The sequence below is a fragment of the Pongo pygmaeus genome, chromosome 5 (assembly GCF_028885625.2).
Source record: "Pongo pygmaeus isolate AG05252 chromosome 5, NHGRI_mPonPyg2-v2.0_pri, whole genome shotgun sequence".
Lineage (NCBI taxonomy): Eukaryota > Metazoa > Chordata > Mammalia > Primates > Hominidae > Pongo > Pongo pygmaeus.
Genome location: NC_072378.2, coordinates 109,286,397 through 109,313,236, shown reverse-complemented (window position 1 = coordinate 109,313,236; position 26,840 = coordinate 109,286,397). Strand labels below are relative to the sequence as shown.

The 26,840-nt window shown below is 45.4% G+C and overlaps 1 protein-coding gene and 1 long non-coding RNA gene across 2 annotated transcripts in view; one reads left to right on the top strand and one right to left on the bottom strand.

The window, feature by feature from the left end:
- Nucleotides 1-4,510: 4,510 nt before the first annotated feature.
- LOC129037840 (coiled-coil domain-containing protein 162-like) overlaps nt 4,511-26,840 on the bottom strand; it is a 52,115-nt gene continuing 29,785 nt past the window's right edge. The window contains 12 exon segments of the mRNA XM_054490036.2: nt 4,511-4,628; nt 4,630-4,644; nt 6,591-6,718; nt 11,035-11,155; nt 15,361-15,570; nt 17,000-17,152; nt 18,117-18,139; nt 18,142-18,247; nt 18,495-18,647; nt 20,927-21,094; nt 22,076-22,129; nt 23,005-23,154. Of these exon segments, the coding sequence (XP_054346011.2) occupies nt 4,518-4,628; nt 4,630-4,644; nt 6,591-6,718; nt 11,035-11,155; nt 15,361-15,570; nt 17,000-17,152; nt 18,117-18,139; nt 18,142-18,247; nt 18,495-18,647; nt 20,927-21,094; nt 22,076-22,129; nt 23,005-23,154 (1,392 nt within the window). The 3' untranslated portion in view covers nt 4,511-4,517.
- Nucleotides 20,849-25,943, top strand: LOC129037846 (uncharacterized). Its single transcript, XR_008502999.2, has 3 exons — nt 20,849-21,035; nt 24,624-24,794; nt 25,054-25,943. It is a non-coding gene; the product is annotated as an uncharacterized LOC129037846 (long non-coding RNA).

Here is a 26,840-nt window from a genome sequence, read left to right as displayed (position 1 = left end):
CCATAGGTATGGGTTGAGGGAGAGAAGGCAATGAAAGTGGAGTTGGTATTGAAAGAGTCTCAGCCACCTGTTCAAGCAAGCTACACTACTTCTGTCTTCAGACCTGCTAAAGCAAGCTAAGTCTATTGTGTACCATTTCTGTCTGATGATAGATTGCTGCTTTGCATGTCCAAGTTCATGACTAGGCTAGCTAACAACATCCACATTATGATGGGAAGCTCAGGCCACATGATCCCCTGCCATCCCATGGTTAGGTATTCAGTCTCTACCAAGGCACAGTAGTAAAACAAACTTTCTTAAAAGCAGAGTAGTAATCTTCAGAAGACATAGGTTTGCTTCCCCATGATTCTCCTACTGGTGCTAAAAGAGGCTCCACACAATATCCCTATAGGCCGTGATACTTTCAGTATCATTGGATCTGCTGGATCATAAGACCCACATGGTAGAGCAGCTTGTGCTATAACTCAAACTTGGCAATAGAGCCTTTTCTTGCTCTAGTACCCACTCAAAAATGATAATCTTACGGGTGACTCTAGATGGGCTGAAATAGCACACTTGAATAAAGTATATGTTGCCTTCAAAATTCAAAACGACCTACCAAGCATCGTGTCTCTTTAATCATGGGGCACAGTGTGAAGTGCAGCAACTTATCTTTCATTTTGGAGGGGGATATTTTAATTTGTTCCAAATCATTGAACCCCTAGAAACTTCTCTGAGTTTCTGAATTATGGGATTTTTCTTTCACCTTTTAGTTTTTATATGTTTTATTAAGCACCTAATTACTTGCCACATCCTGCTCATTATTTCTAGCCAGCATAATGTCATCAGTGTAGTGTACCATTGTGATATTGTGTGGAATATCATGATGAACAAGGTCTCTGTGGACTATATCATGGCAGAGAGAAGGAGAACTGACAAAGCTTTGAGGCAAGACTATAAAGATATACTGTGGCTTTGCCAGGTAAAAGCAAACTGCCTCTCATGATGCAAAAGGCTTTAAGGAAATAACTGCATGTCAAGTCCCAGGAGCATATTAATTTGTTTCAGTAACGATACTAAGTCTGTGACAGCAGCTGCAATTGAAATCACCACCTCATTAGGATGTGGAACTGATACTCCCTAGTTATTTTCTAAGATCTGTCTTCTGCACAGGCCAGAGTGGTGAGTTAAATGATGAAGGGATGGTTGTCATCACTCTTGCTTCTTTCAAGTCTTTGATGGTGGCATTAATGCCCAGGGCCATTTCCCCAGGGTTATGGTATTGCTTCTGGTTTGCTTTTTTGATAGGGAAAGTTCCAGGGGCTTCCAGGAATCCCTTCCTACCATAATTGATTCTTAGCTCATATGTCAAAAAACCAACATGGAAATTCTTCATATTGTTAATTGTATTTATTCTAATTATTCACTCAAGAAACTGGGGAAGTAGTCACAGGGTGGGTCCATGTACCAATTTGAACTGTAATTCAGACCTGAGCTATGACTCCTATATCACCTTACCACTGTAAGCCTTCATTTTGACTGGTAAGCCACAGTGGTGTTTTGGGTACCCAAGAATTAGCATTAATTTAGGCCCTGGGTCTAGTAACCACCAAAATGTCTGGATATTTTCTTTTCTCTGAAGAACAGTAATTTAAGAAAAAGATTGCCGGTCCCTTAGGGAACGGTTTGGAAGAAGATGTATAACATGAACCTGCAGCAGTGAAGGGTCCTTCCTCAAGGAGATCCATCCTCCCCTTTGGTCAAGGGCCTCTGGTCTCTGAATTGACTTAAATCTGGAACCTGGGTCAGAGGCTGTGACTCTTCACTGTGGTGACTCAAGTTTTGGCTACTAGACCTATAGATTTTTCTGTTATATACATTAAGCAATTTTCAGTTATATACATTAAGCAATCTGTTACATACATTAAGCAATTTCTGTTATATACATTAAGCAATCTATGATTTCATATGATTTCATACCTGGGGACACATTAACTACCAAAGATCTCTGCAGGCCAAGGGATTCTCACTACTGATACATCCCTATTGCCCTTTATAATGGATGTGCCCACCTTGTCTTTTGCCAGTTAAAGCCTGCCACTTCGCTCTTCCACTTTGGAATTGCATTTTCTTCATTGAAATCACAGGGCCCATCTCAATGGCAATGAGAAACTTGATGAGCTTGTAAATACAACTGTCATTGTAATTTAGCATGCCCCTAATAAAAATTTGTGCTTGACTTTTAGCAATATTATCCCTGTGACTATGAGAAATAAGAGATACATTTAGGGGTATCATGGAAGCTCTCTGGTTTCAGACGATGAATTAAGCCTAGAATTAAAGGTCATGACTTGTCATTTTCTTCCAGAAGTGCTGAAGTGCATTCAAAAAAATCCACCTCACACCACAGTCTCTATAGTCAGCATGACTACCATGATAGTCAATGTAGTAGCAATTTAGGCTCCAAAGGCACGTGCTTCAGCAGGTACTTTAGCACAGTCTGCCACAGGTAATATAACGTGATTGTGATGCCACTGCATGCAAAGAATACTAACATTCCAGTTTCCTATTGGCTTAGCACTGTGTTCAAGCCTAAGGTTGCAACCAACCAAATCCCAAATTCCATCTGTGTTCTGTTTCAGTACATTTTCTGTTGTTTATAACATAATACCTGAAATGGGGAAATTTGGGAAGAAAAGGAATTTATTTCTTAAAGTTATGGAGGCTGGGAAGTCTAAGGTTGAGGAGGCACATATGGTAAGAGCCTTCTTGCTGGTGGGGACCCTCCACGGAGACCTGAGGCAGCACAGGGTATCACATGGTGAGGGAGCTGAGCATGCTAGCCCAAGTCTTCCTTTCTTATAAAGCCACCAGTCCCACTCCCATGATAGTCCACTAATTTAACAACCCACAAATCCATTAATCCATGAATGGATTAATCCATTCATAAGGGCAGAGTCTTCATGACCCAATCACCTCTTAAAGGTCTCACCTTTCAGTACTGCCACATTGGGGATTAAATTTTAACATGAGTTTTGGAGAGGCCAAACATTCAAACCATAGTAGGTCTATCCTCTGGGAACACCCTGCTCCTGGTACCAGTTCTATATCAGTCATGGGCCAATCAGGAGACGGAAAGCACACAGTAATTCAAACAGGGAAAGTTTGATATAAAGAATTATTAACTATAACAAAGGATTGGCATACTGCTTGTAAGCAATAAAGAGAACTCTAAAGAATACAAGGATAGGGGATGTAGGGACCAGCCACTACCCTTCAGGGCTGAGATCCAGATCTCATTGGAGAGGATCTGGCCAAAGCTTATTGGATGACTGAGAAATTCACAGAGACTGCAAAGCTATTCAAACAGGTGCTGGAGGGGACCCGTCACAGGAGATGCCATGCAAGTGGCACTCTACCATGGAGCTACATGCATCACTGGAGCCAGGCGCTGCAGAAGCTGTATATACTACAAGAACCTGGTGCTGCAGAAGCCATGCACACTGCAAGAGCCTGCCTAGAGGAGCACAAGGTAACCTGGAAAAAAACCCTGCCACCTCCTACAGGGTCCCTCCAGCACCCTCTACTGACGAAGCTTAACTTCTTGCCAGTTGGCAAAGAGGAAATATTTATAGGGTCCATATTTGTTATTGCAGAACAGCCACTAAAGAATGAATTTGGAGCTGAGATATAAGTTGATAACTGATACAGTATATCATACTGAAGTTTTAGTTCTGATATCAAAGTTATCAATTTTCCTATTGGCTTTTATATTCTGTTTAAAAAATCAGTTTGTGCATGTGTGGCATGTGTGTCTATGTATGCATGTGTACGTATGTGGATTTAGATCTTTAATCCATTTGGAATTTATAGTGTATGGGGTAAGGTGATGATTTAATTTATTCCAAATAGCCTCCATGTTCTCTTTAGTTTGAAAAGCCATGTATATCATATATAAATTTATGCATGTAAATATGTTTCTCTGCTCTGTTCCATTCATCTGTTTATTAATTGCTTTACACAAGACAGATTTTCTTGTCTGAACAAAGGACTTGGATTAGGACTTTATACTAAAGAAGTCTGAGGAAGTCTTTGGCATTTGTAGGAAGAATGAAAAGATTGTTAATAGAGGATGGCAAATTTGTTTTCTAAGTGAAACAAATGCTTTGACGTTCATTTGTGTTAATCTCTATTAACATACTTTGGTTTTTTACTTGTTAGTAAACACTGCTTAGAAGCAAGGGCCTCCATCTTAACTGTCCTAACTCTAGAATTCGTATTTAGAGGCTGCTGGTTGACCAGAGGCAAAGGCTAGCTTGTAGAAATGCAAATCAATGCTTAGGTTTTAAAGTCTAGGACCAACCCCTACTTCACCTGGGGTTGGTTTAAGATGTAATCATCTTAGTCCTTCAACCCTGTCTTCCAAGTACAGATAAGAGAATTTCATACATAAAATTAAATAAGAGGTTTAATGGCATTTGGAGTCATTTTTATTCATTCAAATACTCATAGAAATAAAGGTTGGAAAAAAGATACAATCACCAGTCAGCTCTAAATGGGAATCTGGATGGAGCTGTTTGAACCTGAAAAGCTGTCAGTTGAACATTTTCTGCCATATTGGGTAGGAAAACATCGTCAATCCTTTTTTTTGTGTTTAATAGGTACCTGTAATATAAGTAGATATTGGTGTTTATTAAGAACACGGTGAATAATTCTTGTTATAGCATCATAAAAAGTCACTGTTATTAATGAGACCAAGATCATTGATTCAGTCTGGGTTAGGCCATATAGTATGCCTTCTTGTCTGTATTTTGCCACTTGTCCTAAAGGGAATTGGTCAAGTATGAATCCAGCAATTGACAGCCATTTCCAGTTAAGGAAGAAAACACAGCTCATATTTCAAGTAATCTAAAAATTCCTTAATTTTTTATCATTTGTGTTAGTGCAGGGCTAATTTTTAGAAAATTAACTGTATTCTTACATTTCAGCCATGTATAAATTCCTCTTCAATCAGTATTTATCTGACTTGTCTCATAGGCCTTGCTTAAGAAGTCAGACCTGAGATCTGAAGTTCCAGCTGTGTACCTTCCCTGGCCTTGAGGTTTTTTGTTTGGGGTTCCCATATTGTACATAGCCACTGGGCCAATGGGCCCACAAGACACTTCACTGTAGGGTTTATTTACTTGGTAGGGCAATGTTCATCAATTAGCCTTAGACCATCACCCTTCTGAATCTCTCAAATATAATAAATCTTCACTAATGCACTTATCTGCTTAGCAGCCTTTTCAACAAGTCACGATCACCAACACCCCCATGGTACTTGCAGCTTTCAGGGTGAAATGGAGATGAAGTGATTCTTGAAAGCCCTTGTGATCCCACACATACAAAGTGAACTTTGCTTCTTTTTGAAAAAGTCTTTTGCAGAAACATAGACATATAATACAATTTCACATTTTCAAGAAAGATGACTGCACAGAGATTGGTGAGTCAAGCAATGGTGGACATTAGTAATGTGGCCCTCACTTGGTCAAGATGGTGTTTGGGTATCTTCCCAACCTGTCTTTCCCCCTTCTTAACTGCATGTTTAGAAATCTTGAAACTTTTGATCCTTATAACTAGACCATCAGCTGCAGAATTACACCATCAAATGACTTGGAATGGCATACTTTTCTCTGAAGGAATGATTAAATCTTTTCCTCTTAATTTTTCATCAGGTAATGGGAAAGAATTCTTTTTTTTTTTTTTTTTTTTTTTTTTTTTGAGATGAAGTCTCACTCTTATTGCCCAGGCTGGAGTGCAATGGCGCAATCTCAGCTCACCGCAACCTCTGCCTCCCAGGTTCAAGCGATTCTCCTTCCTCAGCCTCCCGAGTAGCTGGGATTACAGGCGCCCGCCACTATGCCCAGCTAATTTTTGTATTTTTCATAGAGAGTGTTTCACCATGTTGGCCAGGCTGGTCTCAAACTCCTGGCCTCAGGTGATCTGCCTGCCTCGGCCTCCCAAAGTGCTGGGATTACAGGTGTGAGCCACTGTGCCCAGCCAGGAATTCTTAAATATGTTGATTAGATATGTGAATCTCTAGAAGGGATTCTGAAAGAAAATGGAGCAAAGAGTAAAATACTTATTAAAGCGGTAGAGAGGAGGCAGTGGAAGAGGAAGTATATGTTGTTTTACATAAACTAAAAACTGAAACATTTTATGAGTTCTTCAAATACATGCTAATCTGCATCCCAAGAATTTTCTTGGAGGGTAGATTTCTCACGTGTTTTAAAATGACTTCCGAAACTATTTCTGCTCTGTTGGGGAATTCAGATAAGGAGTCTGATGCTGCTAGTTAATTGTTGAAGATGATTGGGGGAAAAAAGAAATTCAGAGATGGAACACAGCAAGGTGTTGGTACTGATTCCACACCCATTTATTGACTTGTAATTTAGAAGGTCCTATTATAGGATTATTTCAACATCAGAATTTTCTTATCCAGATTCAAGGCATCTACATAAGCTCCTGATATATAATTTTTCTAATGTAAGTCTGAAGTGACCCAAAAACCATGAAATCAAATAGTAAGGCTTTATTGTTTAATGCATGTAACCAATCTTATTATTACTTACAGTCTGTGGCCTTTGAATCCATCTTGTTATTTTACTGCCTTTGAGATTAGTCTTTAAAAAGCGTTGCTGGGAGTATCTGGATGATGTGGAAGCAGAAGTTGGGGAGTACTGAGCCTGGGATATAAGGTCTATAAAGTTAAAAATGTTAAATTATATCTCTGGTTGCAGTGGATAAACCTAGATTATTTTTATTTTTTATTTTTTTGAGAGTGGGGGGCCACACTCTGTTGCCCAGGCTGGAGTGCAGTGGCACGAACATAGCTCACTAGAACCTCAAATTCCTGTATCTAGATTTAATTCATAAAATTTAGGGCTTAAAATTGGCATCTAACTCAGCTTATTTTTCAGCTTCATCAATTTTGAGCAAATATGTCAAAACTTGGAGAGTTTTTTGCCCAATAGTCGCATGACCAAGTAAAAGTGAAGGAGGTGACAAGAGACTTGGACTATGGTAGGTAGAAGCGGATAGACTGAGAGCTACTCAATTTAGTAGGAGTTGGGAATTAACCAGATTTGCAGGGTGACAAAGAATAGCTCCCAAATTTCTGGCTTAAGCAGCTGGATATTTGGCACTACCATTTGCTGAAAGAGCATCTCCCCCACCCCAAAAGTAGGAAGGGAGGAGGATAGGAAGACAGGTTCCATTCCTGTTGAACTTGTGAGCCTGAGACACATGAACGTAGACATTATTCACTGGATATATGGGTCACTGGATATATGGGTCTACAGCTCAGAGGAGAGTTTTGAGCTGCAGAGGTAGACTTAGTAAACAATGATTAAAGCTGTGGGAAATATGCAATTATCTGGAGACAATGTGAGGTGAGAGAAGAAGGGGCCAGAAAGATTACTGAACAACTTCAGTGTTTAGAGGTTGGACACAGTAGGCGGAACTAGAAAAGGAGATAGAAAAAGCAGCCAGAGGAAGTGAAAAACCATAAGGAACAGTGCCAGGGGAATAAATGGGAGAAGGGTGTGGTCAGCTATTTCAAATGCTGCTGAGACATGAAATCAGTCAGAACTCAGCAATGTCCTTTGGACTTGGAGACAGAAGTGAAGGTGATCTTGGCAAGAGCAACTGCAATGAAATGGTGGTAAGAAAAATCAGATTGCCGGTGGTGTGGTAGAGACCTATTCTTGGCCCCCAATTGCGAATCTCCCCTCTCTTCTTAGAAATAGACCTCACATTTTTTGTTCATGCAGCCTCCTAGAATAAAAACTACATTTCCTAGTCTCCTTTGTGTGGTCTTGGGGCTAAGTGCTGGCCAATGGGATGTATGCAGAAGTGTCACAAGTGACTTCCAGGAAGCATTCTTCAAGCTTCAAGGGAGGGGTGGGCCCTTTTTGTTGCCTTCCTCCTTCCTATTGGCCAGAAAGCATAAGCAGTAGTCTTGGACCATGAGGTAGTGAGCAACATTTGGAAGCCACAAGTTGAGAATGGCAAAACCTGAGAGAAATTAAGTGCGGTGAATCACGAAAGTGAGTATAGGCAGCTCTTCTTAGAAGTCTGACTGAGAAGAGAAAGACCAGTGGCAGGGGAAGGAATATGTTGTCAAGGCAGCAGGGCCGGGGGGGAGCTATTTTACAGTGGATTTTATGATCCTGGCACATCCATGATCAATAAGTAATTGTTGGTTGCAAGATTAGAGGGATGCATGGATGGGAAATCAAGTATGTAGAAAAGAAGCAGATAGTTCAAGGCCCCTGAGAAGGTAGCAGCAGATGGGCCCTTTACATAAGGATTGGCCTGGGGAAGAAAAGGGACATCCTTTCTATGTTCACAGGAGGGAAGGAGAAACAGCAGAGTACAGATGTAGGTGGGCTGGGAGACAGGGAGAAGATGGCATTCCTGTCTGAGGGTTTCTAATTTCTCTGTGAAGTGGGAGATGAAAGGATGAGGGGTTGGGTGGAGTGTATGAAGGTCTGAGGAGACAAGGCAGATTTAAAACAGTTGCTGCAGAGAGAAGGAGAGAGCAAGCAGACCCAACCCTCAGCTCCAGTGGAGGAGCAGGTAAGCTGGGCCTAAGCCAACCAGACATCTTAGTCTGTGGCTCCACTAATTTGTTCAAAATTGGCAACATGACCCAAGTCAGTCCAGGCAGAGCCTAATTCTTTTTAACTGTCCCATCTCCATACCCTGCTCCTGCCATGCTGAGCATGAACAGAGACGGAAGCTACAGAGGTGGCTGCCATCTTGCTTCCAAAGAGCCTTGCTTCTTTTCTGCTCCCAGCCTCCGCAGAGCCAGAGATGGAGAGAGTGAAAGCAGTCCTCATGAAGTAGTTCAAACCTTGATGAAGCTACTTTTAGCCAGGCCTCCTCTCAACATTTTACAGTTTTATGAGCCAAGTGATTTCATTTTTTTCTTAAGCATTTCTAAAATAATTGATTTAGAAAAAAATCTTCATTTCTCAGGAGTTGCAAAATCCTAGGGGAATCACGTTAATGGTAAGGAAAGAGAGCTCGCCCTTTGAGTGCACCTATGCTTCCAACATGGGAGGCAGGGATGCTGCCGTGGCTGCTGCTGCAGAAGACCCCTGGGTCACTTTGAGACTCCAGTTGGGCACCAGCAGAGGAAGGAGGAGTGGGAATATGGCTGACTTTTACTGCTTAGCATTAACAGTATGGGTGATAGCTGACCGTGCCCTCAAACCCCTCCTCTCCCTGCACAGGGGAACAGAATGGGGCTGAGGCCCAGGAGTAACCTCTACCTCTACTTCCTGGGAAAGAAGCTTCCTTCCCCCTCCTGCTCCCGCCCCAATCCTGGGAATTAGGGTCTCCCCCACCTGCCTCGTGCGTCACTCTGGTTCTCCTTCACAATAGGCAGGTGCTGGAGGACATAGATGGCAGTTCACTAGGACACATTATCCCAGGAAGGGATTAGAAAGATGCTTGGCTAGGCTGCAGGCAGAGGTGAAAGGGAGAGAAGGAAAAAATCCCCTGGCACATGGAGAAGACAGTGTAAGGTACAGAACTACATAGGGTCAGGTGCCAAAGTAGGGCCCTTGTGTGCTCTTGATGCCCTTTGTGTTGGGGCTGGGGCAGCAGCAACAACCAGTAGCTGGGGCGGGGGACACCAGCTCCCAATGTCAGGTCCAGGCAGCAACCCAGAGGCAGGAAGGAGGGCCCTGTGAGCTCTACTGCCAAGTCCAGCTCTGCTCTTAGTAAACCCAAAGTAATTTCATCTGTGACTTTGTGCTCCTGAAAGGCTGTGTTTCCTCAGCTCATTCACGCTGGAAAGTAGCCAAAAGGAAACACAGATAAAGGGCTAAACACATGTATGCAAGTATAGTAACCAACACTTGCACAATTACTAAGTGCCACTATACTAAGGTGTCAGGAATTATTTCATTTAATCTCAGAGCAAGCCTTTGAGGTGAGTATTCCCATTTTACAGAGAGGCTAATTAAGGTCTGTCTAAGGTCATGCAGCTAGCAGTGACAGAGCCAGGGCCGGAATTCTGGCTTTTTCACTCCAAAGCCCGTATACTCAACTACCAGGCTATGTGCAGAACAGGAAAGAAGAGACATGGCCAATCATAACAACAGGCCAATCATGGTTAGTGATGTTTGGTGATATTTCTAATAGTTTCTAGAAGAGAACTTAGAATGTATTTAGTCCTCATCTTATAGAGGAGGAAGCTGGTTTAGAGATATCCTGGGGTCTGGCCTCGGCTCCATGCTGCCTGCACTGCTCAGAGAGCTATTTTGATTGTTATTTTCAAGGACACCCCAAACCCCCAGCACCCAAGAATCATTATGTACTTTATGAATAACTCTGAGAAATGGGGTCATTGGTATCCCAAAGCATTAAGATGTCTCAAAATCCAATGAACTGGTTCTGGGACCAGTTTTTTTGTTTTTTTGTTTTTTTTGTTTTTGTGTGTGTGTGTGTGTGTGTATGTATGTGTTTGTTTGAGACGGAGTCTCGCTCTGTCACCAGGCTGGAGTGCAATGGCGCCATCTCAACTCACTGCAACCTCCAACTCCTGGGTTCAAGCAATTCTCCTGCCTCAGCCTCCCGAGTAGCTGGAATTACAGGTGTGTGTCACCACACCCAGCTAATTTTTGTATTTTTAGTAGAGACAGGGTTTCACCATGTTGGCCAGGATAGTCGCAATCTCCTGACCTCGTGATCCGCCCACCTCGGCCTCCCAAAGTGCTGGGATTACAGGCGTGAGCCACCGTGTCCAGCCAAGACCAGTTTTTTATGACTGAAACCTTTTAGTGTTGGATGTCAGTACTCCAAGGTACTAAAGTAGGAAGTTTTGACTGTAAATCAGAATTAAGGTTTATCCATTTATGTGTCATTCAACAAACATTGTGGAGGACCCACTCAATAACCACTGGATAGTTATTGACTCGGTCCTCCCTGAGTCCCTGAGACCCTCCTCAGTTCAGACCCCAGAGACTGGAAGGGTTTTCTAGCCAGAGCAAGGGGTATTCTTACCGCCTGACGAGCCCGTGGGGACAGCTGACTGCTGGGCATCATGAAGCTGAGCCTGCAGCTCTTCTACACGCTGGAGAGCATCCAGCTTCACGCTGTGCTCCTGGGCAATCCGGCTTCTCATCTGAGGGGAAAATGAGAAGCAGAGATTCTTTGCGCTCACTTTCATTTCCTCAGTTCACAGGGGGTTCCTAGGGAGAATGGGTGTCCCAGGCTACCCTGCAAAGAGAACTGGCTCTTAAAGTCCTGATTAGGCTGAACTCAGCCTTCTGAGAATCAAGAACTTCAGGAAGACCAATAACTTAACCAAAAAGGAACAGTCCGTGGAATCCCTTATACCTTATAATAGCTAGGAACTTATTCACAAGGTTATATCTTTCATGTTTATTTCATCAGATAGGTAGAGGAAGAGGGGAGTGAGGTCCCAGTGCACACAGGGCCTTGGAGGCCCAGCCACTGCATCTACAATGAGGACCTGTCAGAGCCCCTGGACAGTTTCAAACAGAGGAAAGACTTGATCTCTCTCCTAGATCTCTGCTCTCAGCTCAGCATCTGCCAGGAATGCCCTGTTCTGACAAGCCCATCTCCAGAAGCAACCTTTGTATTGACTTGTATGGCTCTCCCCGTGCACGGCTAGCCCACACTCCCCAGCCAGACAGTGCCCGGGTCCAAAGTATATCTCATCTGCACAGATCACAGGTGGTATTGCTTTTTCAATTTATAATCTCCTAATTGTTTTTACTTGTAGAAAAGTAATATATACTATAGTGGTTTGAAGAGTACCCCCCAAATTTCATGTCTACCTGGAACCTCAGAATGTGACCTTATTTGGAAATAGGGTCTTTGTAGATGGACTTGTTAGGATGAGGTCATACTGGATTTAGGTGAGCCCTGAATCTAATGACTGTTGTCCTTATAAAGAAGATAGGATAAGGATACAGACACTCAGAGGAGCACATAGGAAGAAGGCTCCATGATGACAGAGGCAGGATTGGAGTGAGGTAACTACAATCCGAGGAATGCCAGAGACCAAAATGTGACTAAGAAGAGACATGGAACAGATTCTTCCTCAGAGCCTCCAAAAGGAACCAGCCTTGCCAGCACATTAGTTTCAGGCTTCTGGCCTCCCGAGCTGTGAAGGAATACGTTTTTATTCTATTAAGCCACCTGGTTTGTGATAATTTATTAAGGCAACCCTAGGAAATGAGTACACGTGCTAATCTCAAGCATTCAGCCACGTGTGTTGTACATCCCACTCTGCCTGTACATACCTGGCCAGAAGGCCCTGCATAGTGTTGCCCTAAACGTTAAAGTGGGCTCTTCCTTATGTCGGGCGGCCCCCAAGCATAGTTTAAATTTCAGAAGACTACCAGAGCTCCAGAGTTAGGAAAACTTCCTAATATAAACTAGGTCCAAAGTCCCTCTCCATACTGTAGATATTTGTGTATGATCCTCATTCCCTATAGGCTGGTGCCAAGGAAACATATCAAGATTTCCTGAGCCAGGCTGGCACTAGGAAATCTGAGAAACACCAGCAAGGAAGCGTGCTTCCTCAGGACCTCCTTGTATTAGGTCACTCACCCCAATGTCACAGAGGCTGGTGAAGTGACTTGCCCAAGGCCACACAGCTAGGATTTGAATCCAGGTCTGTCTACCTGTTTCCAAGGCTGTCTACCTTCACATTCCCAACAAAAATATAAACAGCCAACATTTACTGAGAGCTATGTATCACACCGTGATTTTGCTGTTGTTTAAGACAAAGTCTCACTCTGTCATGCAGGCTGGAGTGCATTGGCACAATCTTGGCTCACTGCAACCAGGTTCAAGTGATCCTCCCACCTCAGCCCTCCGAGTAGCTGGGACCACAGATGCACACCACCACCCCTGGCTAATTTTTGTATTTTCTGTAGAAACAGGGTTTCACCATGTTGCCCAAGCAGTCCTCCCACCTTGGCCTCCCAAAGTGCTGGGATTATAGGAGTGAGCCACCACGCCTGGCCTGTTTATTTTTGTTAATTTTTTACTTTTTATGTTTTATTTTTATTTTTTAGAGACAGGGTCTTACTCTTTCACCCAGGCTGGAATATTGCAGGCTTGAACTCCTGGGCTCAAGCGATCCTCCTGCCTCAGCCTCCCAAGTAGCTGGGACTACAGGCATGCCTGTTTTAGGCCTGGTTTTAAGGGCTTTATTTGAATTACCTAATTTCCTAATTTAATCATCCCCCAAATTAAGTGAGTACATTGTTTCCATTGTAATGATGAAGAAACCAAAGCATAGAGAGGCCACAGACCTTGCCCAAAGCCACACCGCTGGAGGGCCGGCGGTATGACCCACTCAGTTCCACTCCAGGGCCTGTGCTCTAAATCACTGGTCCCCAACCTTTTTGGCACCAGGTACCGGTTTCATGGAAGACAGTTTTTCCACGGGGTGGGGGCAAATGGTTTCAGGATGAAGCTGTTCTACCTCAGATCATCAGGCACTAGCTAGATTCTCATAAGGAGCGGGCAACCTAGATCCCTCACATGTGCAGTTCACAATAGGGTTTGTGCTCCTATGAGAATCAAAGGCCTCCGCTGGTCTGACAGGAGGCGGAGCTCAGGCGGTTATGCTGTCAGCTGCTCATCTTCTGCTGTGCAGCCCAGTTTCACAGGCTATGGACCCCTGCCGGTCCACAGCCCCGGGGGTTGGAAACCCCTGCTATAAGTGACCTCAACCAGGCGCAGGCAACAGGTTAGGACACTGAGGCTCTCCGAGGTCAGACAGTGAATATCTGCCCATGGAGTCAGAGGCTGGAGATAGATAAAAGAAGCCACTTCTGGCTGGAAGGGGTCGGGGGGTGAGGGTGGGGGGCTTGGGTCTTGCTGGCTGAGGATTGCTGTTTAGAGTAGGTAGGCGCAGGGACACTTGAGCTGTCAGGAGAGCTGGAGGTGTACTCTACAAAGGGCCAATGGCTTATACATACATATGGTAAAGTGCACATTTGTTGAGAGAAACCTCAAAATACTTGTTTTGACCACCTCTAGAATCTCTGCCATGAAACAAATAATTAACTAGAGAAAACCTTGAAGAAATGAATCTACGAACTTCCCTGTTTTTGTGGTGGCTTTTAGAAAAGCATAACTTGTAACACAAAATTGGGATGCCAAAGTTTTCTAATAGGTTCAGTCATATTTTTGTTTACTTTTCAGGCAAAAAAAATGAAATTCTAATTTTTATTCTAAAGCTACTCATTTTATCTCCCCATTTCTATATAAATATTTTCTTTAGCTTCTACTCAATTCAAATTTTAGTCTTTTTTTGTCATTTTTGTAGATAGAATCCTCCTTATTGATCTCTTCCTTGAGCACTTACTTGACCAGGGGCTGGGCGCAGTGGCTCATGCCTGTAATCCCAGCACTTTGGGAGGCCAAGGCAGGCGATCACCTGAGGTCAGGAGTTCGAGACCAGCCAGGCCAACGTGGTAAAACCCCGTCTCTACTAAAAATACAAAAATTAGCTGGGCATAGTGGCTCATGCCTGTAGCCCCGGCTACAAAGGAGGCTGAGGTGGGAGAAGCGCTTGAATCTGGGAGGTGGAGGTTGCAGTGAGCCAAGATTACACCACTGCACTCCAGTCTGGGTGACAGAGTGAGACTCTGTCTCAAAAAAAGAAAAAAAAAAAAACAGTTGATCAATAATTTGTCTTTCAATTTCCATCCCCTTCTACCTCTGATGAATGAATTCAGTGATTTGCTCATTCAATGGATATGTGTGAGGTGCCTGCTTTGGAAATTACTTTTTCCTTTTTTATTGAATTACATTGTTTTCTGCTTTGTTGAAACTTGTATTAATCCACATCTACATTCTAGTATTCTCTTCTATTTCTTTGTTGTTAGGTATAGTTAACAAAATACATTGGATCTGCAAACCGCTTTTGCCTTTCATTTTTATCTCTGCAGTTCCTGAAACACTTGAATAAAATCTTCTTGTCATAGCCTCCATTAACACTTGCTGCTTTTCAGGTTACTTCTTGGAATTTTCTAAAAGATTCCTAGTTCAAAGATGAGAGCTGGGTACCAACAGGTTTTTCCAGTAGGTTACAGGGGTGCTGAGATTCTGAGCCTTGAGGCAGCCAAGCCACCATGGTCTGCCCAGCAATCCCTGTGGTGTGGGGAGACACTGTGGGGAGAGATGCTACCATTTTCCTGGGCTGCCTATAAGTGACAAAGGTTGAGAAACACTGCTGTGGGGGACAGGAGAGAGGCATGGGCACGCAGGGGAAGGATGCAGCAGCCCTCGCTGGGGCACCAGGTGCACTCTGGTTGGACACTCCCTCTTACTGAGGTTTACCTGGTGGAGGTCCCTCTTCATTTTTTTCTGCTGCAGTTGGCCCAGCTTAGAAGCCCTCTCAGCCTCTTTGCTAAGGAGCTGCAGTTGCTGTTCTTTTTGCCCCACATCTTCCAAGAGCTTCTCCATCCTGGATGTTTTCATGAAATGCAGCTGCTGCTGGGTGAGAGCTTCCTGGGTCACTCTATGTTCTAACTCCTTCAGCAGTTGAGCCTGTGGCAGGAAAACACCAAAAGAAAGGAGGAGGCAGGGAGCCTTTCTTCTCAGCAGAAGAGGGGAGAGGTTGGACAGCATAATAACCATCCCCTCCTTTGGGGCTCAGGGACACAACTACATGGTGTATTCCCGGGCTCTAGAAAATGCAGCCCAATGATTCTGTCCTATGCTAGCAAGAGCACCAGGATCTAGCCTAGCCTGGCATTTACACTGTGAGCCCTGCAGTGACAGTCAGAGAGAAGCAGAACAGACACCAAAAGCCAGGCACGTGATCACGCCCACTGTACAGCAGTGCCAGGGCAAATAATTTGGTCTTTTAATACCCAGATTTGATAATATGTATGTTAGGTTACTAACCAGATAATCATATCTAGCACAAACAACATTTACATTGTCGTGGAGCCTTTGTCAGGAGGTAGCCGTGGAAGCGTTTAACACCAAGGAGACGGGGCCATGCCAAAAACACAATGAGCGAAGAAAGGAGGTTCTGATTTAGGCTCTGTTTTCCCTGCCAAAAATCTGGGGAAGTCAGATTCTAGATAGTTAAAGAAGGATAAGGGTAGAAATAATTTGGTTCTGTTCCAAAGTTTTTCTAATAAGTATTATCCTAAGTACTAGATGGTCAATACTTAATATTATTATTCACATCTGTATAATGACTTTACAGTTTATAATGTACTTTACATAGTTAACTCATCTGATGCAGAATCATGGAGGAATTAGGGTCCAACATGAACAAATTAAATTTCATGCTTTAAATATGCCTAGCTTTCCCAGGCTGTTACTTCAGCTCAGCTGTTCTCACTCTAAACCTAGAGTCCCCCTGCTTCATTCATGCCCACAGGGTTGGCACAGTAAGGAAATGCTTAGGCTTAGAATGCCTTTATTTTGGTGCCAGCCCCTATCGCACAGCAGTAACTTCTGAAAGTGAGACACAGTATGGATCATTGGGAAAGGACAGAGTCTCGCGTGGGGGATAATACCGCAAGGCTGGACCACACTACTTGCCAAGGATTGTTGTCAACTGCAAGCATGCTTGCCCCATGAAAGCCCGTGTTCAAGGCAGAGGCCTAGATCACAGGATCCCAGGACAGCCTCTAGCAAAAGGATCCTCAGAGAAATGGACACACACGCACACACACATATGTGATAATGATCTTGCTTATGAGTAATATTTTCTCAGCCACATATGAGTAAGAACAATAGCCTTTTGGCCACCGCCCTTGGTTTCCGGGCTGGAGAGGAGAGAGGAGAAGGGAAGCCCAAGTCCAGGCTATCTTTTCCAGGCTGTGCCATCTGTGTGGCTTCAGGCTGTGGTGCTCTGGTGACTGCTCCTGGCAGCCACAGCACCAAGTGTGGTGGCCACGTTCAGCTTTGCAGAGTTAACTGCAAAGGGAACGAGGAAGAGGCTCTGAGGCTCAGATACCTGGCTGTCCTGCTGCTTCCACATCCTCGCGCTGTCGGCCTGTGCCCTGGCCAGGGCCTGCCTGAGAGCCAGGACCTGCTGATGAAATAAACCCACTTCTCGCTCTGCCATCAGCTTGATGCGCAAATACTCTTTTTTACTTTGAATAGATTCCTGTAAACATCCCAAACACAGTAAGATAGGAATAGGTTTCCTTTCCAGATTTTTAGTTTCAAAAGCAGTATCTAAACCACTTTCCCATCCATTCTTCTTTCAAACTTCTGGTAGAAGGGAGCTCCTGCTAGTCACTGCTTCCATGATTTTATTTCATTTTATTATTTATTTATTTAGAGATGGAGTCTTTCTCTGTCAACCCAGCCTGGAGTACAGTGGTACAATCTTGGCTCACTGTAACCTCTACCTCCCAGGTTCAAGCAATTCTCCTGCCTCAGCCTCCTGAGTAGCTGAGACTACAGGTGCCCGCCACCACACCCAGCTAATTTTTTTGTATTTTTAGTAGAGATTGGGTTTCATCATGTTGGCCAGGCTGCTCTCAAACTCCTGACCTCAGGCGATCTGCCCACCTTGGTCTCTCAAAGTGCTGGGATTATAGGCATGAGCCACCATGTCCAGCCTGCTTCCATGATTTTAATTCAGAAGAGGGTAACATATCAGAGTAAATACTTTCAGAAACAGGATGTGAAAGTTTCCAAATAGCTATCAATATGTGCTTTGGATTCAATTTGCCTTAAAGCAGATTTCTCACTTATTATTTTATGACTTCATTTTCCTCAGATAATCATGTATGAAACCCAAAGATAAGCCGTATTTTGACAAAGCAGCCTCAAGCCCTTAGTGAAGCCTTTCCTCCATCTTTTCACTTCCTTCCCTTATGCTGAATTCTCTGATCTGTTCTTTCTTGCCCCCTTTGCTTCTGCCGCCTTTCTATTTCTCCTGAAGTTCTCACATGGCCTATTCCCAGGAAAAATCCCCAACTGTCAGGTCCTTCAGGATGGTTGGCCCTGCCACCTGACACCAGTGCCACTCATAGCTACAGTGACACCATGGCAGCTGCAGCCATGGAGGCTTGGGATCAGCCATCCTGGGGACTGTCTGGGCCTCCCCCACCAGAGCTCACCTTCTCTGCCCTGCTCAGCTGGCCTGGAAGCGCGCCTGCTGCACAGCCAGCCTCCAGCGGCCCAGGCTCCTCACTTTGCACACCAGGGTGGCCAGGCTGCAGTTGTCCTGCTCCAAGGCCCACAGCTGTTCCTGCTAAGAAGGCTCATTTTCAGGAAAGGCTGCCCCCAACATTTTCATAGGAAGGGCACAAACCCTAACATCAGAAACATGCATTCCAGAAGATGACACAATTGTGCAGTGCGTCCCTGTGCCCCCTTTAAAATGCCTGATACAATGCTTTCTCAGGGAAATCAGGCTGGAATGCTAACAGGGTGAATGGTGGAGTCAGATGCTAGGATGAAACGCTGATCTCCCATTGCTAAATGAAATCACATACTTTGGCTGGGTTTTCTTTCATTCCTTCATTGGGGCTGGCAGAGCCCCATTTTTTCTTTAGGTCTTTCATATTGTCAATCCCTTCTGTTCTCACTTCACCGATGAGCTCACACACTTTCTGGATCAAATTAAGCTGATTCTCATCCAGCTTCTCCTGCAAATTGCAGAATCAAGTCAAGGAAGTAAAATGGATTTGAGTAGTGTGAAGGGCAGTTGAAGAAAAGCCATTTTGCCTTCTACAACTTAACTTTAGTAAGTAATTTCACATTAAGATATCACCCACTCAGACAATTATTCTGACATGTACTATAGGGAAGTCACACTTAGCGGCCCCCTGAGTGCTGTCTTTTATTCACAGGGCTTCATCGTCTGGACACCAGCACATCTTAGACTGTACCTTCCTTGTCAACACCGAGGCAAGCTGAGCCGGGAGGATAGTGGAAGGTCACACAGGTAGAAAACCTGCTGACCAAACTGCCCCTGGTAGGAGTTACTTAGGAAGCTGAACCAAAGATTTTTGCTGCTATGTTGACTCACAGCAGAATGTGACCAGACAAGACACTGTAGATGAGCCACTCCTGAGGAGCTCTGTTAAATATAGATAAAGTGGAGGAGGGAGTCAGGCTGGCTGCCTTCCTATGTAGGATCTAGCAGAAACCCATTAGGAAATATTCCATTCTGAATGGCTTCTGGCTAAATGGCTTGTGAGGAAACAGCTTGATCAATGGTAAGTACAACTGAAGACCCAGTGCTATGGACTGAATTGTGTCTTCCTCAAATTCATATGTTGAAACCCTAACCAGCAATGTGACAGTATCTAGAGAGAGGATCTTTAGGAGGTAATTAAGATTAAAATGAGGACATAAGGGTGAGGCTCTATTGTAATAGACTGTGGCCTTATAGGAAGAGGGAGAGAGACCTTTCTTTTCCTCCCTCTCTCCCATGTGAGGACAGTGAGAAGGCAGCCACCTGCAAGCCAGGAAGCATGCCCTCAGCCAGAAGCAGACCACGCTGGCACCCTGATCTCAGACTTCTGGCTTCCAGAACTGTGAGAAATACACTTTCTGTTGTTTAAGCTGTGCAGCCTATCATATTTTGTTATGGCAGCCTGAGCAGACTAAGATACCCAGTGTCTCTGGGGTGAGGGGAAGGGTAGGGGTGTCCTCTCACTTCTAAACCACTTCCCTGGAGAGGAAGGCAGGAGGAGGGTGCCCAGCTGGGAGCCACGGAGGGAAGCCTGGCTCTGGCCACACAACAGAAGCTTTAGCAACTTCGTGGGACCCTGGAATATAACAGGGATTCCCTACTGTAGGAGGCTTGGTGGAACTACTTCAGCCTGGGAAACAGAGAGAATCTACTTTTTAACTGGGAATCTGGCAGAAGCTAAAAGGAACTTAAGACATTTCTCAACAATCTCACACCTGAAAGATGGCTTAGCAAATTCCAGCTGTCACTGTCTGCCCATCCTTCTCCTGCAGCACCAGACCTAATACATTTTGGGTTTGATCCCTTAATATGTGTAAGCATTTACACTGCAAGTAAGAGGAAATTCTCGCTGGAATGACCAGGCCAAGGTGAGTACGGGTGGAAGCTCCTGTTAACCTAACAACCCTCAGGGCCACTCTGCAATCCCTGGGGAGAGACGCAAGGACCCAAATGGGGCTGGCTTTGGGGTGTATCCAATAGCAGGGAAGGGGACAGGGTTGGGGGAAGCTGTGGACTTGCAGGTGGTAGGTTGTACTGAAATTCACACTGGTGAGTCAGCTGGACCAGTCTCCCTGATGGCCCATTTTAGGCGTGGGGCATCTATCTTACAGCTGCGCAAACATCAGATGAAAGCAATTGGCTTCCACAGTGCTGCGGGTGCATGCGCACCCCATCACTTCTGCAATGGGTCTTTGCTGACAGGTCAGCAGTTTGCTGACATTGAATGTGAGAGTGAGGCTGGCAGGCATTTTGAGGGTTGGAAAAATTTGTGGAAGCTGATTCAAATTCTGAATGTGTCCAGGGAGTTCTCCAGAGGCACCTGCTGCTACCTACTTAAGGTCTGGCCTGGCCCAGGCACTGTAGTCTGGAAAGTCACACTAACAGATAAAATGGTGGTAGAAACTGGGGAGGTGGGGGATTGTGGGGAGCAGAACACTCTCCTCCCAACAGCAATCAGACAGTGACAATGGCAACTGTCAATAGAGAGTGAAAGATAGACTTCTATATTATCCCCAAATTCAGTGTCTGTCGTGGTTAATGACAACCCATTGCTGACTCTCTTTCTGCGGTGAAAGCTTAGAGCCAGAAAATTCTTGGGCCTAAGAATCTCTTGTTACCACAAAGCCCATTATTCTGTCATCGACCCCTGGGTGTGCAGCCACCATGGGAATCCGTTACACTCGGCTCCCCAATGGGTGGCCCAGACGTTTAACACAGGACACTTACTTTTATGTGTAAACAGGTCTCAAACAAAGCTCGGACTAATGCTTCATATTCTTCTTGGACTTCTTTTCTAATCTGCTTCTTGAGATTCAGATTCACCTCTTCCAAGTCTGTGAGTTGGGCTCTCAGAGCGGTGATTTCCATGATCATATCATGACTGAGCTCTGCAATCTAGAAGCATGAGAAAATGTGTGTGTGTGTGTGTGTGTGAAAAACAATTTAGGAGTTTCAAACTGCTACTACAAAATAGTTTCTTATAGATCAGTATTGAATTTCACTTCTATTTTAAACCTAGTGAAGAGAGTGAACATTCTGCTGCATAAATGTGGGCAGAAGAATTTAAGGACAATTCAATAATTGTCCCAGAACAGTGCCAGACACTGATTGGTGAATAAGTGACCCCAGAAAAGCCACTACATAGGCCCTTTTCAGTTAGAGAAAAATACTTAAACTGTCCTGGCCTCCATTTCCAAACTGGCCTCCCCTTGACACCTCAGCCCAAACATCCCTTTTCTTTTTTGGAATGCATTTTATTTTATTTATTTATTTATTTATTTTGAGACAGAGTTTTGCCCTTGTTGCCCAGGCTGGAGCGATCTTGGCTCACCGCAACCTCCACCTCCTGGGTTCAGGCAATGCTCCTGCCTCAGCCTCCCGAGTAGCTGGGATTACAGGTATGCTCCACCACACTTGGCTAATTTTGTATTTTTAGTAGAGACGGGGTTTCTCCATGTTGGTCAGGTTGGTCTGGAACTTCCGACCTCAGGTGATCCACCCACCTCGGCCTCCCAAAGTGCTGGGATTACAGGCGTGAGTCACCGCATCTGGCCTGGAATGCACCTTAACTGGCATCAAAATAAAACAAGCAACAACAACAAAACTCCCCAAAGTAACAACAAAAACAGAACAAAACAAAACCAGTACAAAATAACAAAAGCGACCAAAAAACTCAAGAAAAGAAAATGCACCCTAAGGAGGGTTGCTCACCAAAAGTGAAAGCACACTCCTTGGTGTTCCTGCAGTGGGCCTTCACTGACGGGAATTCTACGGGTGACACAAGCAAATGACTCTAAGCCATCCCACAGCTGGCTAACCCTGAGAGTGTGGATGTGAGAAATGGAGAAGAGAATCTTTTAATAGGAAATGACCTACCTGGCCAGCACTGTCTTCGGGTGGACCCTGGCCTCTTTGTGTAGCATCTAATCCCTGGGCAGGAGAAAGCAGTACACAACGAAACTCAAACATTTAGTCTTCCAACCATGGCTCAGGTCAGTACAACACATTCCAAACACCTCCTATTTGTGTTAATGGAGCCTCATTTTGAGAACCTTAGGCTGTGCCTGGAGCTGAGACTGTGTGAGTTGCCCCACTGGACTTCAGGATGCCTAACACAGCCTCAAAAGACAACATTGACTTCCAGGTACCCACACTGATGCCAAGAACTGAGTAATGGGGATAGGCCAAAATGGGGGTGGCTCCAAGGCTCATTGTTCGTCATTTTAATGCTTCATTTGGTGTTTTGGCTAGTGGTTTAGACTTTTGAACTTTTCTAAGGTATAAACTAAAATCACACTAAACCTCTGATGCAATCTACCTTCACAATAGTGGGCAGCCCAGGGCAGGAGGACTGACTCTTCCATCCCACCAGTGGGCTCATATTTTAAGGAAGTCTCCCAGTGAGACTGACCCATGACATGCATCCTGAAGAGAGAGTTTACTCAAGGATCCTGGCTTCTTTCCCAGACCAGGAACAGCGCACGGTGCCTTGTGTTTGCCGAGGGTGGAAAGGACAGCTATGCACCTTCCCCTGGAGGGCGAGCCCCTTTGTTGCTCACCTTTTGTATTCTCCACTGGACACTTCCCAAGCACATAACCTAGTGTGCAACTGAGAATACCAGAGCCCAAGAGAATGATTGAGCCAATGAGTAGAGAGATTTGAGGGTACCATTCACCCTCAGTTCTGGCATAAGAACCACTACATGTATCCCAACCCCCTCGGTTTTACTTTTTTCTTCTGAGTGCCTCCTAAGCCTCCCTGCCCACGCCCATTCCCCACTGTAGTTCTCTCTCTGGGAACCTACTTGCTCTTTCTGGCTGAGCCTCTGCCTAGCATGATGCAACACGTGCTCATAGCACATGGAGTAGGTCTCAAAGTTGCTGCGTTCTCTTGCCATCACATCACAACCCAGGGAAAGGAGGCAGGCCTCAAGGTGATCTTTCCTGAAAGTGATCTGAAAGGAAAGAGGCATTCATTATTCACAGCCACTCCAGCAGCACAGCCTCATCATGCCAGGGCCCCAGGCACTCTTTGCCTTGGCTCACAGACCCACTTTTGTTTCTTCTCTATATCCAACCATGGGCTCTAGCCTTGCAAGGCTCTCTTTCAGGTCAGCTTTGAACATCTGTAGGGACACGAGGACAATGGAAGCCCACATAGCATGTGTCTAAACATTGAAAGGTTATAAATCAAACTAACAAACTATCAGAATGAAATGTTTAATTCTCCTACCTTGAAACACAGACCTGAAAAATGACCTGGAAACCAGATTTGAATTTATCCTGGACTACTCTGAGTTTTTTTTTTTTTTTTTTAGATGAGGTCTCACTCTGTCACCCAGGCTGGAGTGCAGTGGTGTGATCTCAGCTCACTGCAGCCTTCGCCTCCCAAGTTCAAGCAATTCTTTCACCTCAGCCTCCCAAATAGCTGGGATTACAAGGGTGCACCACCACACCCAGCTAATTTTTATATTTTTAGTAGAGATGGGGTTTCACCATGTTGGCCAGGCTGGTCTCAAACTTCTGACCTCAGGTGATCCAGCTGCCTCGGCCTCCCAAAGTGCTGGGATTACAGGCATGAGAGTCACCCGGCCGACTACTCTCAGTTCTATGCTGAAGCGTGGTGACCTGGGGAGGGCTGGTCCCCAACCTATAGTTTACAGTGTGACCCCCTTCTCTTCCCAACTCTGGCCTCACGTCATGCTGTGAGGTCTTCACATGCCTGTGAGTGGACATCCTAGCCTGCATGTCCAAACTCCATCCACACGCCCAGTCGCCCCTTGGCCACTTCCAGGCCAGGGGTGTGCACACTAGTGATGAGGTCCACTCTCACTCTGGGGAGGGTGATCCAGGGAGGAGGCCCATTCAGGCCATGGACTCAGGGAATTCCAGGTCCCAGGTACTTGCAGCATGGTCTAAAATGAAGGCCAGGGCTCTGAGTGGATATGTCCCTGTGGCCTAGGGGATTTCTTACCTTGTGGGGAAGGTCACAGCTGGAGAAAGGCCAGAGAGGGGCCCCCTGGTATCTGGCAGGGGCTTCTCTTGCTCTGGTCTAAGGGCCACAGAGCTCATTCTCTAGGCAATTCCACTCATTCCCTTTCTCCAGGAGATTGGGCATACTTTTTGAATAGGTGGCAATTAAGGAACAACCCAACCTTCCAAGGCAGGCTTAGATTTAGGTTCTGGGGAGAAATGGGAGCCAATATTTGGAAGGTAGGACAGACCTACACAACTAGGACCTGCATATCTATGCAAGTGTGTTTGTCCCTCTGTGCATCAATGAGTGTGTGTGTGTGTGTGTGTGTGTGTGTGTGTGTGTGTATCTATCTGCAGGGATGGGGGAGGTGAGAAAGTTTATGGGGCCAAGTCTAAGACCCAGCCTACACGGTAACGTGAGTTTTATCTGTGACACTTCTGGGGTCAGGCCGGTTCCCGCTCCCTGGCCATCTGCCATTGAATCCAGCCTGTCCTTTCAGCCTGGGGGATCCTCCTGGCTCTGATTTGCTTGTCCTGGAAGGCCTAGGGCACTGTCCTATCATTGTAACCCCAGTGCTCCACTGACCTCCAGGGAACGCCTACCATGGACTTGGCCAAGGTAAGTTATTGAGGCAAACTAGCAGAGATGGCAAATAGCAGTAAGACGAACCCTGATGGAGGAGTGAGGACATGGCTCGCTTGCTGTGGCTGGGGAGGGGAGACAGGATGCTATTTTGGAGGCAAGCTGACAGTATCTATGACAAGATTTTACATGCTTGTGACTTTTGACCTAGTAGCTCCTCTTCTAGGAATTTAGGGAATAAAAGTTATCCACAAAAATATATGTAAACAGTTATTCTTTATATTTTTTCTAATAGAGAAGAAAAATGGAAACGACCTAAAATGCCTAACAATGGAAACAAGTTGAATCCATCTGACTCATAGACATGACGAAATACTGAATGGCCACCATAAATGGACATATGTTTATTGATGAGGAAAGATCTTTATAACATATTGTCAAGTGAACAAAAAAGCATGCTATAAAAAAAGGTCATGCAGAATAATCTTATTTTGTTAAAAAAAAAAAAGTGTGTATCAGTCCATTTTCACACTGCTGATAAAGACATACCTGAGAATGGGCAATTTACAAAGAAAGAAGTTTAATGGACTTACAGTTCAACATGGCTGGGGAGGCCTCACAATCATGGTGGAAGGCAAGGAGGAGCAAGTCACGTCTTACATGGATGGCAGCAAAGAAAGAGAGCTTGTGCAGGGAAACTCCTGTTTTTAAAACCATCAGATCTTGTGAGACTCATTCACTATGGTAAGAACAGGGCAGTAAAGACCCACCCCCATGATTCAATCACCTCCCACTGGGTTCCTCCCACAACATGTGGCAATTGTGGGAGTTACAATTCAAGGTGAGATTTGGGTGGGGACACAGCCAAACTATATCAAAGTGCATGAGTAGAAAAATGTTATAAAGTTTGGAAGAAACTATGTCAAAATAATAATAGTGGAGGCTAGGTGCTGTGGCTCACATCTGTAATCCCAGCACTTTGGGAGGCCAAGGAGGGATTGCTTGAGGCCAGGAGTTTGAGATCAGCCTGGCCAACAAAGTGAGACCCCATCTTTACAAAAAAAAAATACAAAAACTAGCTGGGCATGGTGGTGTGTGTCTGTAGTCCTAGCTTCAGGAGGCTGAGGTGGGAGGAGCACTTGAGCCCAGGAATTTGAAGCTGCAGTGAGCTATGATCAGGCCACTGCACTCCAGCCTGGGTGACCTGTCTCTTAAAAAAAAATAAAAATGGGGGGGAGGAGCCAAGATGGCCGAATAGGAACAGCTCCGGTCTACAGCTCCCAGCGCGAGCGACGCAGAAGATGGGTGATTTCTGCATTTCCATCTGAGGTACCGTGTTCATCTCACTAGGGAGTGCCAGACAGTGGGCGCAGGTCAGTGGGTGAGTGCACCGTGTGCCAGCCGAAGCAGGGGCGAGGCATTGCCTCACTCGGGAAGCGCAAGGGGTCAGGGAGTTCCCTTTCCAGGGGTGACAGACGGCACCTGGAAAGTCGGGCCACTCCCACCCGAATACTGAGTTTTTCCGACGGGCTTAGGAAACGGTGCCCCAGGAGAGTATAGCCCGCACCTGGCTCAGAGGGTCCTACGCCCACGGAGTCTCGCTGATTGTTAGCACAGCAGTCAGAGACCAAACAGCAAGTCGGCAGCGAGGCTGGGGGAGGGGCGCCCGCCATTGCCCAGGCTCGCTTAGGTAAACAAAGCAGCCTGGAAGCTTGAACTGGGTGGAGCCCACCACAGCTCAAGGAGGCCTGCCTGCCTCTGTAGGCTCCACCTCTGGGGGCAGGGCACAGACAAACAAAAAGACAGCAGTAACCTCTGCAGACTTAAATGTCCCTGTCTGACAGCTTTGAGGAGAGCAGTGGTTCTCCCAGCACGCAGCTGGAGATCTGAGAACGGGCTGACTGCCTCCTCAAGTGGGTCCCTGACCCCTGACCCCCGAGCAGCCTAACTGGGAGGCACCCCCCAGCAGGGGCAGACTGACACCTCACACGGCCGGCCAGGTACTCCAACAGACCTGCAGCTGAGGGTCCTGTCTGTTAGAAGGAAAACTAACAGAAAGGACATCCACACCAAAAACCCATC